The sequence below is a fragment of the Myotis myotis genome, unplaced genomic scaffold, assembly GCF_014108235.1.
Source record: "Myotis myotis isolate mMyoMyo1 unplaced genomic scaffold, mMyoMyo1.p scaffold_m19_p_2, whole genome shotgun sequence".
NCBI classification, from domain to species: Eukaryota; Metazoa; Chordata; class Mammalia; order Chiroptera; family Vespertilionidae; genus Myotis; species Myotis myotis.
The window spans coordinates 34,951,298-34,967,033 of record NW_023416324.1 but is presented as its reverse complement, the minus strand read 5'-3'; the positions used below and the strand labels follow the sequence as shown (position 1 = coordinate 34,967,033).

The window sequence follows — 15,736 nt, the reverse complement described above, 5'->3', positions numbered from 1 at the left end:
AATGGGCTGGTCAGAAGGACGAACTCTCATTTTCATCACTTAGTGAACTCCTATAAAAGAACATTAAAGTAGGCATGAAGTTAGGATTTTGCAGGCAGACTTCAAAATCTGCATCTCTTTTCAAATATAAGCAGTGTAATTGCTCCATTCTAAAGTTAAAGAGAACACTGGCATATTTTTAGAGATGCCTCCAAAGTATCAGGCAACACATTATTCTTTACTTGCCCGGAAATAGTCTCAACACATTTCTCACCTTGTTCTTCCACTTTAATAACCATCCAAAGGGACTTATCTGTAGTGTTTTAAAGACTTGTGCTGTAAAATCACATCAGCACCTTTTCAGAGGAACTTGGTGAGGAAAAAGAGAGAACAGCACATGATCCCCTACCTTCTGCTCCAGGGTGCTTTAAAACTCCCACAGGTACCATCACAGTGGGAGGTGGAGAGCTCAGGGCTCCTGAGGCCTGAGCTTGCTGCAAGGGAGGGATAGTAGAACAGTATTCAGCAGGATTGTTAGGGTTAGGGCTCTGGCTTGAGGCACTCATCATGTTCTCCCAGGCTTGAGCTAAAGCAAATACAGACACAATCAATGTGAATGGATTGCAAAATATGGACATCAAGACCTCCAAATATTGGATAAATAATGTAGCTCCTCCTCATTAACACTCATAGTATGTCTCTCTTCTAGCTGGCTAGTGAAATAGTATTAAGGAGATAAGTAATTTTAGTCAATAAAGGAGACCATTTAGTTAAGTAAACTATTTGGAAGCAAGAAATAAGAATTACATGATACTTCTAATACAGACTGATAGGTCAGTCTGAAGTTAATGACTAGGCCCCTGACTTCTGTGAAGGAGAGCACGCATTCCCTTAGTGAAACAACATCAAACTTATTAAGGATTTGCAACTGGGATAGTACTTAGGCATTTGGAGGTGGGGTGGGAAGGTTTAATGTTCAATACATTTTATAAAGTTCTAGCAAAACTAAAAATCAGGGGCTAAAATAACATGACTCCATTGTATAATATTTTCTTCGTCATTTCTAGACTTTTAGGTTCTTCTCTTAGTTAAGGTAAAATCTCATTTAAAAAATTCTGAAGCCTAAAGCTCAGAAGAATGCATCTCAACACTTTTGTGGATTCTGCTTTTGTGCAATGATCACACTAAGTAAAAGTATCCAGCAAAAACAACCATTTCACATCTTTGGTGTGTCTCAAAAGCATAGGACCCATTTGAACATGAAAATGTGCCATCAATAAATATAAATGCTCATAGTATGTTAAAGTACTATATTTTGTTAGTCTATAATTTAACTAAATACTGTCATATCAACTACTGTCTTTAAAGAAAATAGGATCAAAGATGCTACATAAATGAAAGCTTTTAAATTTTATATTCCAGGTTCAGGTAATATCACATGCCCAAGAATAGACACCACCCAATTTTTTGAACATCTTTTTTAAAAATCTCATTCAATGTCCAAGAATGATCCATAAGATTCTGAATATTTATTGCCTCCAAACTGCAGGACAAAGCTGGAAACAACAGCTATGTTCCTTTGAAAGCATTGGCAGAAAGAAGGGAAGAGAAAAAGAAAAAGAGACAGGGAACACTGAAAAGCATCAAATTAAATATTCCGTAAAAGACTGGGCTAAGCCATGCGAGAGAAAAGACACTGGAAAAACCAAGAAAAGTAAATTACTTTAGGATCCCATTAAGGGCATCTTTGCTTAATAAAATGTAAGTAGTCCATATGAATCCTCTGACATTTCCTTCATCTTTAGCTTTGCCAAGTTTAAAAAAAAAAAAAAAAAAAAAAAAAAAGCTATCAAGTTGAAAGACCTCATCAAATAAAAGTGGTATTGGGTACTGTAATTAAGCAGCATGCCCTTAACTGTGGATATATGTCTGAAAATGAAAGTAGGAATAAAAATTACCAATTGAGCAACAGAGTGAAATAACCATCTAAAAAATGACCTTTAAGAGTAAAGAGAATGAGTTCATATTTGATCAAAATTATAAGAATTCAGAAATGGAAGGAAATTGGGTGGCTCATAGGAGATTAGAACAGATCAGATTAACTGACATGCAATAGGTTAATAAGCCAGCAACAGGGAAACATCACTATGAGCAACACAGACAGACAGAGCAAGAGGGGCCTCGAGCAGGTAAGTTTCAGCTTCCAGGAGGCACACTACCCTGGTACAGGCACCAGTGGTATCCAAGTTCAACATTTTACGTCTATTAGTAATTGTTTTGACAACTGTACAAAGATGCACTCAAAGAGGAAAATACTACAGCCTACTCAATTATATATCTCTTTAAGAGAATACTCTGGTGGCTTTTGTTTGTTTAACTAAAATGCCTTGGGTTCATTTCCAATTCTGCAACAGAGGAACACTGGATAAGCTATATTTATCTTCTCCTGGATGGATGGATACACACACACACACATATATATACATACACACACATATATATATTTACCACATAACTAAATTCAAAATCATTATCCTTATAACAAATCTAAGTAGTATTAAGGAGATAATAGAGAAATGCAATTTTCTATTTGATCCCAGATGCTAAAATGTTTATTTTTAACAAGGTGAATGAAACAAGATGTTAATAAGAATATATTCTAAGTTATTAAGGTATTTCCTAGAAAGAGATAGCTTCCCTTGAAAGGAAAACCTCAGTTCAATTTTAATATTTCATCATCTAAGTGGTCAAGAGTCCCCTACGCCCATCCCACTCCAATCATTTCACAGAACATTAACAGCCATATAGCACCAGATTTCCACAAGAACTTCCATTCTTTCTGCAAAACTTACCTGACTTTAGCATTCATTCATTACATTAGGCACAGGTATTCTGAAATGCTAAAATATTTTTAAAACATGGAAATTTAGCTAAATATTTTCAATTGAAGTTATGACATTTCAGAAGCTAAACAACTTGTAGAGAAAGGCAGGAAATTCTCTTGATCTCAATAACTGTGAATTCAACCTGTTTTAATACTTACCATTCATTAGCACTGAGTGGCAGATTACACATACTCTAGCTTCCTTTCTATCCATGTATAACAATTTACATTTCAGGCTACAGCAGGAAGCACAGAAAACCTGCAGGAAAAGAACATAATAAATTTACTTAGGATCACAATAGAAGTAAACCAGTACTGACAAACACTGACTGATAGAAAACCTTATTAAAACACTAAAAACATTAAAGGAAAATGCATTTGAGCACAAGACCCAATTCAAAAGCAAGAGTGTGAGATTACATGTCTGCCAGCAATAAGGAAAGTGAATTTTGGCTAAAAATAAAAATCTTAGCCAAGATCAGCAAATACACATGGGGGGATGGAGGAGAGAATCTGAGCTGCCCTTAGGCAAAATTCCTACACACAATATCAAGTAACATAGGCATTTATAGATAGTTACATCTGCTATTTCTATTTGGAAAGGTAACATAGCAGGATGAAATAAACAAAGACTGGGAATTCTGAGTTTTAACTTCTGTTTTTTACTACCTTTATGTGAGGAATAATAATCATACCAAGCACCTTATTTTCACTAGCACCTTATTTCACCTTCTAGGCTTGATTCTTGATAATCATCTTTTTCCCTTCCACACCAGGCAAAAGAATCTCCTTAGCTCCCTGTGAAGATTTATTTTCTTCAGAACTCACTAGTAACTTATCCCAGAAAGCTTTATACAAGCATAAAGCTGTTCTCAGTAAATTCTACTAATCCAGTTTTTATGGCCAATATGTACCTATAGCTTACAAAGATGAACCAAGAAATGAAGTCATATCAAAGACAGTATAAGAGAGATCATCTCCTCTCTTTCTAGGTGTTATTAATATCTAGCTACTATGACTACCAATTTACAGTTTTCAGAGGCTTTATATTTTCAAAGTAATTCTGAGATGTAGGAAGAACAGGGGATATATTATTTTCTCTCAAAAGAAACTAAGTTTGGATGGTTAAATGACTTGCTCAAGTTCACCACAAACTGTATAAATACTAGGAACTCTACATCTATTATCTCATTTAACCTTGAAAATTCTATGAAGACATTTATAATTAACAGAGTTAAATCAACAAATGCTCAGTCGTATAGCTAGTAAGTTACATAAGTTTCTACAGGCTCTGTTCTTAACCACTATGTGATATATTGCCTCATACTAATTCATGTATTTCATTTTAATTTGAGACTTGACTTTTCCTTCTCCCTCATCATGACCACATCCAGTCAGTCACTAGGTCCTGTTGGTTTTCCCTCTTAAACAGTTCTCCCCACTCTTCCTCTCCATCACTAATGCTGCTGCCTTTTTTCAGGCCTTTATTATCTGAAGCCTAGAATATCATCATATCAACTATCTGTCTTTCTAATCTTCTGATACATCTTTCCAATTCATCTTTCACCCAAATGTGAAATGACAGAGAACTTTTTAAAAAGTAAATTTAATTATGTTTACCTTCCTTAAATCCTTTAATTACCTTTCTAATCAAGAGGTAAAACCAAGACACAATTTATTCATTTACTCCACAAATATTTGAGCCCTGACGTGCTAGGCACCATGCTACCCCACTGGGTGTGGCAGTGAACAAACAGACATAGTCCTTGCCTTTGTGGAATTAACGGTCTATGGAGGTTATAATCTAAAATCAAACAAAGTTCATGTAAAATTACTTTCTGCAAAAAAGTGCATAAAAAAAAAAGAAAAAAAGAACATGTAATCTAGGCTTACCGGATTGGCAGGGTCAGGGAAGGTTTTATTTAGGAAATGACAGAGATAAAATTTGAAGTATGGATACAAGTTTTCTATGCATAAAATGTTACTAAGAAGTGAAACAATAATAAGCAGAGGAAATTGTATGTGCACAGGTTCCATTAGGGGAAGAAGCATGGATCCATCAAGGAAGTAAAAACAAGTTAATGTGGCTAGAGACCTGAGAATTAGGGGCTGCATGGAGTAAGAGAAGGCCAGACCAAGCAAAGGTTCTATAGGTTGTATGAATAATTTTGGTCTTTTTACTACAGCAATGGGCAATCACTTAAATATTTTAATCAGATAAAGACATGACTATATCTGTATTGCTACAGTATAGAGAAGAAATGGAGGGGAGCAAGAATAAATTTGGGATGGTTCAACATACAAAAATCAATCAACATAACATACATTAACAGATGAAGGGGGAAAAACCTACATGACCATCTCAATTGATGTAGAAAAGGCATTTAAAAAAATTCAACATTCTTAATAACAAAAACACTCAAAAAACTAGAAATAGAAGGAAAATACCACAATATAATAAAGTCCACATATGAAAAAGCCACAGCAAACATCATACTCAATGGTGAAATACTGAAAGCCTTTTCCTCTAAGATCAAGAACAAGCCAAGTATGCCTGCTTTCACGTCTTTTATTCAACATAATACTGAAGTTCTAGCCAAAGTAATTAGGCAACAAAAAATAAATAAAGGCATAGAATTGGACAAGAAGTAAAATTATCTATTTGCAGATGATATGAGCTTTTATGTAGGAAACCCTAAAGATCACACACACACACACACACACACACACACACGCACACCAAAAAACAAACAAACAAACAAAAACACTGTTAGAACTAATAAATGAATTCAGCAAAGTTGCAGGATACAAAGTCAAAACACAAAAATCAGTTGCGTTTCTATACACCAATAATGAACAATCTGAAAAGGAAATTATGAAAACAAATCCATTTATAATAGCATCAAAAAGAATAAAATAAGACTGAATAAAATATTTGTGCCATATATAACAAAGAGCTAAGAAACATTATATATTCAAAGCTTCAATAAACTAATATAAAATACACATACCTTCAAGGAAAAAGATGCAAAGAACTCACACAAGTAAATTCACAGAAAAATATGGTCAATAGATATAGATATATTAAATATCACTCATGACAATAAAATATTTTTAAATGACATATTTTTTTTCCTATCGTACAAGCAAAGATTTTTTTAAAAAACCTGGTATTATCCAATGGTGGTGAGGGTACAAAGAAAAGATAAACTTTCTCTCATATCCTGCTAATGATAGTATAAATTGGTAAGTTAATTTAACAGTATCTTTAAAATTTTTAAGTGTTCATTCCTTTTGACCCAACACATGCAATTTTAAAAATATGTCCTACTAAGTACTTCTACATGTGTAAAGATATGTACACAAAAATTATCTATGGACAGCTTGTAATAAACAAAAGTTATAAATAACCCAAACTGTACTGGAACAATTAAACTGAGTATAATCATAAAATGGAATTCAGCCTATAAAAAAGAATGAGATAATTCTGTTTGTACTATTCAGGCTGGAAAAAGAATGAGATAGTTCTGTTTGAACCAACTGACATGGAAAAGTAAAGTAAAATAAGTTGGAATATGAGAGTTGGATAGAAATAGGGTCTTTTTCTTTCTCTTTTTATATTTTATGTAATTTTTAGATGTTAGATTGGGATATTTATTTTGAGATTTTTTCTGTATTTAAAAACATGGAAGAAAAAATAATATTAAGTTGATGTTACAAGTTGCATTGTATCTGCACCAAATACATATGTTGAAGTCTTAACCCCCAATTCTTCAGAAAGGACCTCATTTGGAGACAGGGTCTTTACAGAGGTAATCAAGTTAAAATGAGGTGATTAGGGTGGGCTCCTAATCCATTACAACTAGTGACCTTATAATAGGAAAAAGTTGGACACAATACATATATACAGAGAAAATAACATGAATATAAAGACAGCTATCTACAAGTCAAGGAGAAACACATGGAACAGATCCTTCCCTCACAGCCCTCAGAAGGAACTAACTCTGTCATTACCTCAATGTCAGACTTCTTCCCAATGGAATTGTAACACAATAAATTTCTGTTGTTGAGACACACAGTTAGTGGTATCCTGCACAGCAACCTTAGGAAACTAATGCAGTCGGGAACTTTTAGAAGTACAGAGAGGGCTTGTGCTTTGGCAAAATAACCACAAGCAAAAATGAAGAAAAGAAAAAGAACACAAAAGAATCCCACAAAGACATCTTGTTAAAAAACTAAGGTAGGGGGCAGCATAATGCAGTTAAACAGGAAGACCCAAGAACATCCATCCTTCCCAATATCCCATGGGCCTAACAATAGTGTGGAGTGGATCCTTTATATTTCCAATGGGATTAGAAAAAGGCACAGAAGTTAGAAAAGTAGATGACTTGCCAAGAACTACCTAGAATGGAGAGGAAATGAGACACAGGTAGGGGATGCATTTCTGTAGAATCACCCAGGCCAGAGAACTACGTGGAAATCGAATGTCACATACACCACAACACTGGACAGTGTCTGTGACTGACAGAGTGTACCGCAATACAAAATTAATAAAAAACCTGGAAACCCTGACCCCGTTCTCAAAAAGACAAACACTACGATGTAATAACATACTCAGGTCAATAGAATAAGTATTTAAATTAGTACCTAAATCTCATAGAAAAAATAAGCAGAAGAGATTTGAAGCAACTAAGCAAAGGTTAGTAATCCTGGATTTAAAAATACCAGAATTTGCCTCCCATGAACCAGGTTAGTCAGTGTTTCTCAACAAGTGCACTCAGCATTTTGGGTGGGTCAATTCTGCACTGGATAGCACTGCCCCATTTATTACCACTGGATATTTAACAGCGCTGGTCCCAGATTACTAAATGCTAGCAGCAACCCCAGTTACTATGACAACAAAAAAAATCCTACCACATTTCTAACATCATCTAAGTCAGTGGTTCTCAACCTTCCTAATGCCGTGACCCTTTAATACAGTTCCTCATGTTGCGGTGACCCCCAATTTCATTGTTACAAATAGAACATAATTAAAGCATAGTGATTAATCACAAAAACAATATGTAATTATATCTGTTTTCCGATGGTCTTAGGCAACCCCTGTGAAAGGGTCGTTCAACCCCCAAAGGGGTCGCGACCCACAGGTTGAGAACCGCTGATCTAAGTACTTTGCCCAGTTTTCTGAGCTAGAGGCACAGAGTCAAAGAGTAAAATCAGTCTAGAACAGTGGTCCCAGTGTGGGGCACATGCCCCAGAAGAGGGCAATTTGATTTTTAAGGGGGGGGCAATTCGAGAATGAGTTATTAACAGTAAATTTTTTGCATTTTTTATGGTTCTAGAGGCCTCACATACAGTATATAGATATATATTGTGACATACTTGTGCATTTCAGTTCTCTATTATATGTCTTGAAACTTTATTTGCTATTTTTTCGTATCACTTCATGTTATTTTTTTTAACAATTTCTCAGTGACTTCTTCCTCAGTACTTCAACTGTCCTTTTGTTCTTTTTTTTAAAATATATTTTACTGATTTTTTACAGAGAGGAAGAGAGAGGGATAGAGAGTTAGAAACATCGATGAGAGAGAAACATCGATCAGCTGCCTTCTGCACACTCCCTACTGGGTATGTGCCTGCAATCAAGGTACATGCCTTTGACCGGAATCAAACCTGGGACGCTTGAGTCCACAAGCCAACGCTCTATCCATTGAGCCAAACCAGTTAGGGCATGTCCTTTTGTTCTTTTATTTTTCTCTTTCATGGAGGCCATTTTCTTTTTTTTTTCTTTTTTAAATATATTTTATTGATTTTTTACAGAGAGGAAGGGAGAGAGAGATAGAGAGTTAGAAACATCGATGGGAGAGAAACATCGATCAGCTGCCTCCTGCACACCTCCTACTGGGGATGTGCCCGCAACCCAGGTACATGCCCTTGACCGGAATCGAACCCGGGACCTTTCAGTCCGCAGGCCGACGCTCTATCCACTGAGCCAAACCGGTTTCGGCATGGAGGCCATTTTCTCTGGAAGCTTGTTTAGACCAAGGTAATGGACTTTTAGGCTTCCTCCATGTGAATAAAACTTCACTTTTTGAATAATAAGCATTATATGTCACAGGGAGGGCATCAGGATTTTAGAGATGCTTAAATGAGGCATGGCCAAAAAGGTTGGGAACCACAGGTCTAGAAAAAGAATTACATATTTATATATAAAAACTTAACTTATATTGCTGAAATATCATACCTCATACTTTATTACAACGAACACAATCTACTGCAAACTATTGCACTTATTCTCTATTTTCCCAAACTAGAATGTAAATTCCATGGAGCAACAGACTAAAGTATTTCAGGGCTATCACACTGAAACAAAATAGGCACTAGACAAATGTTTATTATTTCCTTGATTAGTAAAATTATTGCACAAATGAATACATGAATGGAGAAACAAACATTAATATGCACTTATCTGGGAAGGGCTATATTGTACATGCCCAAATTCACAACTTGAACAATGACAAGCACATTTTTTTTTAAAAATATATTTTATTGATTTTTTACAGAGAGGAAGGGAGAGAGATAGAGAGTTAGAAACATCGATGAGAGAGAAACATCGATCAGCTGCCTCCTGCACATCTCCTCCTGGGGATATGCCCGCAACCCAGGTACATGCCCTTGACCGGAATTGAACCCAGGACCTTTCAGTCCGCAGGCCGATGCTCTATCCACTGAGCCAAACCGGTTTTGGCGACAAGCACATTTTAAGCAGCTTATTAATAATAGTGAGTTCAAATTTTATAGGCCAAATGGTTATGAATGACCTTAAATGACAAGATCTGTATGACCTTACAGTAAAAATAAACCAAATTATGATTTATAATACACTAGAGGCCCAGTGCATGAAATTTGTGCACTGGGTGTGTGTGTGTGTGTGTGTGTGTGTGTGTGTGTGTGTGTCCCTCAGCCCAGCCTGCACCCTTCTCCAATCTGGGGCCCCTCGAGGGATGTCCAACTGCCCATTTAGGCCCGATCCCAGGGATTGGGCCTAAACAGGCAGTTGGACAACAACCCTCTCAAAATCCAGGGCTGCTGGCTCCCAACCGCTCGCCTGCCTGCCTGCCTGATTGCCCCTAACCACTTCTGCCTGCCAGCCTGATCACCCCCTAACCGCTCCCCTGCCAGCCTGATCGACGCCTAACTGCTCCCCTCCTTGCCCTCCCTGCCGGCCTGGTCGCCCCCAACTGCCCTCCCCTACAGGCCTGGTTGTCCCCAACTGCCCTACCCTGCAGGCCTGGTCACCCCTAATTGCCCACCCCTGCTGACCTGGTCACTCCCACTGCCCTCCCCTCCAGGCCCGGTCATCCCCAACTGCCCTCCCCTGCTGGCCTGGTCGCCCCAACTGTCCTCCCTCCCCTGCAGGCCTGGTTGTTCCCAACTGCCCTCCCCTGCGGGCTTAGTCGCCCCCAACTGCCCTCCCCTGCAGGCCTGTTCCTTCCCAACTGCCCTCCACTGCAGGCCTGGTCGTCTCCAACTGCCCTCCCCTGCAGGCCTAGTTGCCCCCAACTGCCCTCCCCTGCCGGCCTGGTCACCCCCAACTGACCTCCCCTGCAGGCCTGGTCACCCCCAACTGCCCTCCCTCCCATGCAGGCCTGGTTGCCACTAACTGCCCTCCTCTGCTGGCCATCTTGTGTGTTGGAGTGATGGTCAAGTTGCATATTACCTCTTTATTAGATAGGATATGCTATACAATCTTCCAGTTAAAGTGTTGGTTGAGATGTTCCATTTGTGTGTTTACATGTAATTTTTTAAAATATATTTTTGATTTCAGAGTGGGAGAGAGCGACAGAAACATCAATGATGAGAGAGAATCATTGATTGGCTGCTTCTTGCATGCCCCCTTCTGGAGATTAAGCCTGCAAACCTGGCATGTGCCCTGACCGGGAACTGAACCGTGAACTCCTGGTTCACAGGTCAATGCTCAATCACTGAGCCACACGGCCAGGCTACATGTAATTTTCTTTACTGTGGCACTTATGGGTTCCAATCTTAACTTTATCATTCACTGGCCAAATGACTTTATGTGAATAATTTAAACTCTGTGAACCTCAGTTTTTTCTCATATGTAAAATTGAAATATTATTCTCCTCATAAGGCTTTTATGGATAGTGAGATAATATATGTAAAATATAGCACATAATATAAATGTATCATGGTGCTCTTTTTAAAATTTCCCATTTATGGCTTCCCTCATAATAAATCTTACTGCCAAAGTTATGAACCAGCTTCATACTCAAGTACCATTTGTACCTATTTATACCACTTTACAGTGTGAATAACACTCCTTTGCAATTCTTGAAAATTTAAATCATCAAATGTTCACTTATTTCCTTTCATATTAGAAAGTGGAAATAATGATGTCCCAAGTCTTCAAAAAACCCTGTAATTATGTCAAAAATAACTGCCTTGCAAGAATCAGAAAGTGCATGTGACTGACCAATATCCAGCTATTAACAAAGACCAATGACAGTAACAACTTGTAAAAATTCTTAAATGCAGAAGAGTATCTTAACATTTCTTTAATATGACAATACCATTATCCACACCTTTAAAAATACCAAAATCAATATAGTAAGAACTTAAGCAATTCAAAAAATTCCAACCCTGCGCCTGTCCAAACTTTACTGTTATTAACTGAAAACAATAGTAATTATCAGAGTTGCTTTAAGAGTGTATCACAGACAGGGCTAACAAAGAGTTTCTAATTTAACCTTTCAACTTTATTTCCAAGTTAAGCTAAATAAACAGAAAGATACAACACCAATGCTATAAGTAAACAACATTAAACATAAAACTTTAAACTTGTTTGAAGATATTAGGCTCATTTCCTTTAATAAACTATGAATTAATTTATATATATATTCTGTTATTACCTTGTAGATAAGTTAAATTGCATTGTAAGTTTTGTATGTGTTAAAAAGTGCTAATTTGTAAAAGGCAAACAATTATAAAACATATCCCTATTTTAATCATATTCCAGCCATTCATTTTTTAAACTTACTAGAAAAATCTTCAATTATATAAAAGTAGACAGAACAGCATAACAAACCCCCAAGTGCCCATTACATAGATGAAACAATTATTAAAGCCAATCCTCACCCACTTATCCCCCATTTAATCATCCTATATAATAAAAGCCTAATATGCTAAGTGTCTGACCGTTTGTTTGACCAGTCGCTATGATGTGCACTGACCACCCGGGAGCAGATGCTCCAACCAGTAGGTAAGCTTGCTGCTGGGGTCCGGCTGATCGGGACTGGGCGAGACAGGCCGGACAAGTCCTGGAGCCCTCGCAGTCCCTCCTCAGCCCTAATAGTGTACCAGTGGGGTCCCTTGGCCTGGCCTGCACCCTCTAGCAATCCAGGACCCCTCAGGGGATATCAGAGAGCCGGTTTCGGCTCGATCCCTGCAGGCCAGGCTGAGGGACCCCACTGGTGCATGAATCACGAATCCATGCACTGAGCCTCTAGTCCCGTGGTCGGCAAACTGCGGCTCGTGAGCCACATGCGGCTCTTTGGCCCCTTGAGTGTGGCTCTTCCACAAAATACCACGTGTGGGCGCGCACATACACTGCGATTGAAACTTCGTGGCCCATGTGCAGAAGTCGGTATTTTGTGGAAGAGCCACACTCAAGGGGCCAAAGAGCCGCATGTGGCTCACGAGCCACAGTTTGCCGAGCCGCAGTTTGCTGACCACTGATCTAGATCATTTTTCAATAGGCCACTTTGACATTATGCATGTCATCAAGCTATTTTTTTAACTATAGGTAATGAAGATCGTGTGTGTCTAAAGGGATACTGAAGAAATTAATAGTATTAGGAATAAATAAAAAAGGAAACAGTAATAGCAAAATAAAACCCTCAATGTTGCCCACATAATTGGCACCTTGATAAACAGCATTCCAGTTTAACTGTGATGACTGCCAGAAAACACACTTTCAGCACAGTTTCAAAATGGTTAATGGCATATTCTTCCTACAAAGTGACCTTAGCTAATCAGTGAGTTTAGAGATAAATCAGTGCTAGCATAAATCTTTGTTCTCCTTTTCTTTCCTTTCTTTTTTAAAACACAGAATTTCATACAAGCTTTTTCAAGAGCTGCAGAAAATCAGAGATAAGGCCTATGCAATCCCCTCCTTTTACAGAAAGGAAACAGAAGCCCAGAGCTTTTCATGCCCTTTTCAGTACTCTTTTCTATACCTCCTCTCCTACAGTTCTCTTCTTTCTTCTGTCTACTCAAGCCATCATGCAGCAAAAATTCAGCGATTTTGACTTTTTAAGTCAAAGTGGAAAAAATAGTAAATTGGAGTGGTATATACTGTTGTCATTAAATCCCTCCTTATTCAGTGATTTGGTGCCCATATTGTTCTTTTCCTACTTTGTAGTTCAAGACTTGATAGGTGAAATATAACCTAAAATCCTGCTACCTTTTAACTAGGCTCCCTCATCACCTGATAGCACCAATCATTCAATATTTTTGTCTTCCTTAAAAATTCAAATACTCAAATTCCCAATGGTCCTTCACCATTGCCCAAAACTAATGTTCACCTCAAGACAATGACATATTTCTAGTAAGCAACTCAAGTACAGATAAATTTTGTTGCTACATCTAGTGTTGTAAAAAGAAGATGGGGCTTTGGAGTAGGACAGATTTGTGTTAAAATCCATGCATTCTCATTTATAAACTCAGAATTAGGCAAGATACTTATTAACCTTTCTGAAGTGCATTTTTCTCACTTGTGTATCTCAGAGAATTGTGGTGTTAGACTAGATAAGTCTAGCATAAAGTGGAAGTGTTCAAAAATATTATTTTATTCTCATCTTTCGTAACATGCCAAACAAGTACAAAATAACTACATTAGAAGTATCAGTTCAAAAAGTTTTACTTTTAAAGGTTATTCTTATGTCTACTTCTATCAAATAGTAGATAGAACAGAGTCATTTACCAGCTGGCACCAGTCACATCAATGACAGTAATGGATAAAGTGTGACAAAGCCTTGCAAATGACTAGAAACTCAATGGCTTTCTTAGACCTTTGAAGTCAAGTGTCAAATAAGAGTCAAAATATTCATGATAAATGGAGTTTGACAGAGGATGAATAACCATAATCTACTGGAATCAGTGATTTCCAAAGGAAATTAATATCTATAATAATAAAAGTGTAATATGAGGGGCAATGAGGCAGGCAGGCAGAGGCAGTTAGGGGCAACCAGTCAGGCAGGCGAGTGGTTAGCAGTGATAAGGCAGGCAGGCAGGCAGGCAGGCAGAGGCGGTTAGGGGCGATGAGGCAGGCAAGCAGGGTGGTTAGGGGCAATCAAGCAGGCTGGCAGGCAAGCAGTTAGGAGCCAGCAGTCCCAGATTGTTAGAGGGTGCAAGCAGGGCTGAAGGACCGTGCCCCCCCCCCCGTGCACGAATTTCGTGCACCGGGCCTCTAGTGGATATATAATAATGGTAATAGTTTAAACTCAGCACCTTTTGGGGAAGGAGTTTTTTGTACTCTTATTTAATGTCTAGCATATATAGGACAAGTAGGGATTATACTGCTATATGGAGCAATTATCTAAATTAATGTATGAAATCATAAAACTCACATTTGCAGAGCATTTTAGAGTGTGGCATACTTTTCCAATTAACAATGAAGAAATTAATGGAATTCAGATGTCGTGATCCCATTTTAGTATTATAGAAATAAGCTGCAGTATTTCAACTTTCATAAATTCTAACGTAATTATTCTACTTAATAACATTATACCAAAATGAATGTATAAATACTACTTATCAAGAGCTAAAATAAGCCTTATGCTATGCTATATAATTTCTCACAATTTTCTATTAATCCCTGCTATATTCAAGTATACTTTATCTTGACCCAATCTCCTATGAGATGAATTTCCCTTTCCCTACTGCAAATTCTTCACCTGTGCTCTGATGTGATCCCATTTTTCTCACATACTTTAGAACTTTGTTCCATAAATGATATCTACGTTCCTATATTGCACTCTAATCACTTCTGATATCATGACATTCCTAACTCCCGCTGCCATTCTTAGAAAAACTAAACTTTCATTCCTCAATGATCCTAAAATATTTTATTCATACTGCTAGTATGAATGAGGAGATATGATCAATGGGGGAAGCAGTATGACTGAAGGGACAAGTATTAGCGTTGAAATTGGCTTGAGCACTTTCAAGCTGTGACCCTGGGCATATTCCTTGACCTCCCTGAGCCTCCAATTCTTGATCTGTTAATAGGAAAAAATTAACCCATTCTTTAAGGCTGTGATGGGAATTAAATGAGAATGAACATAAAGCACACATAACTGGCTCTTAATACACTGTATTATAGTTTGTTGTGGGGTAGTCTGTCTACTCAGATCAGTGGTGCACAATTTTTATTTTAGGATTTTTTTTAAATTCCAATACTCATCCCACATACTCCTCTCTCCAGTCACTGAAATCAGTGCCCTCGATTATAAATATCTCATCTTATGTATCTCTGACTCTCCAATACCTCGCCCACAATCTTACATACATTAGATGCTTAATACATATTTGTTATCCTATATAATAAAAGGCCAGCCACCATAAGCATAATGACCAGAATAACCAAAGACCAGAACCACCATGGCCCCTCGCTGGGCTGGCCCCACCCCCAAGCAAGCGGTTAGGGGTGATCAGGCAGGCAGGCAGAGTGGTTAGGGGTGATCAGGCAGGCAAACCAGCAGTTAGGGGTGATCAAGTAGGCAGGCAACTTGTTAGGGGCCATCAGGTAGGCAAGCCAGCAGTTAGGGGTGATCAGGTAGGCAGGCCAGCAGTTAG

The 15,736-nt window shown here is 37.9% G+C and overlaps 1 protein-coding gene across 9 annotated transcripts in view; it reads right to left on the bottom strand.

Annotated features, from left to right (window-relative positions):
* ZFYVE9 (zinc finger FYVE-type containing 9) overlaps positions 1-15,736 on the bottom strand; it is a 134,223-nt gene that overhangs the window by 58,152 nt on the left and 60,335 nt on the right. For 8 of the 9 annotated variants that reach the window (XM_036347418.1, XM_036347422.1, XM_036347424.1 and 5 more), the window contains 2 exons: positions 3,023-3,122; positions 389-565 (listed from right to left, as the gene is read on the bottom strand). In XM_036347418.1, coding sequence (XP_036203311.1) covers positions 389-565; positions 3,023-3,122 — 277 coding nt within the window. The remainder of the gene's footprint in view (positions 1-388; positions 566-3,022; positions 3,123-15,736) is intronic. The other variant, XM_036347420.1, reaches the window with a different exon arrangement.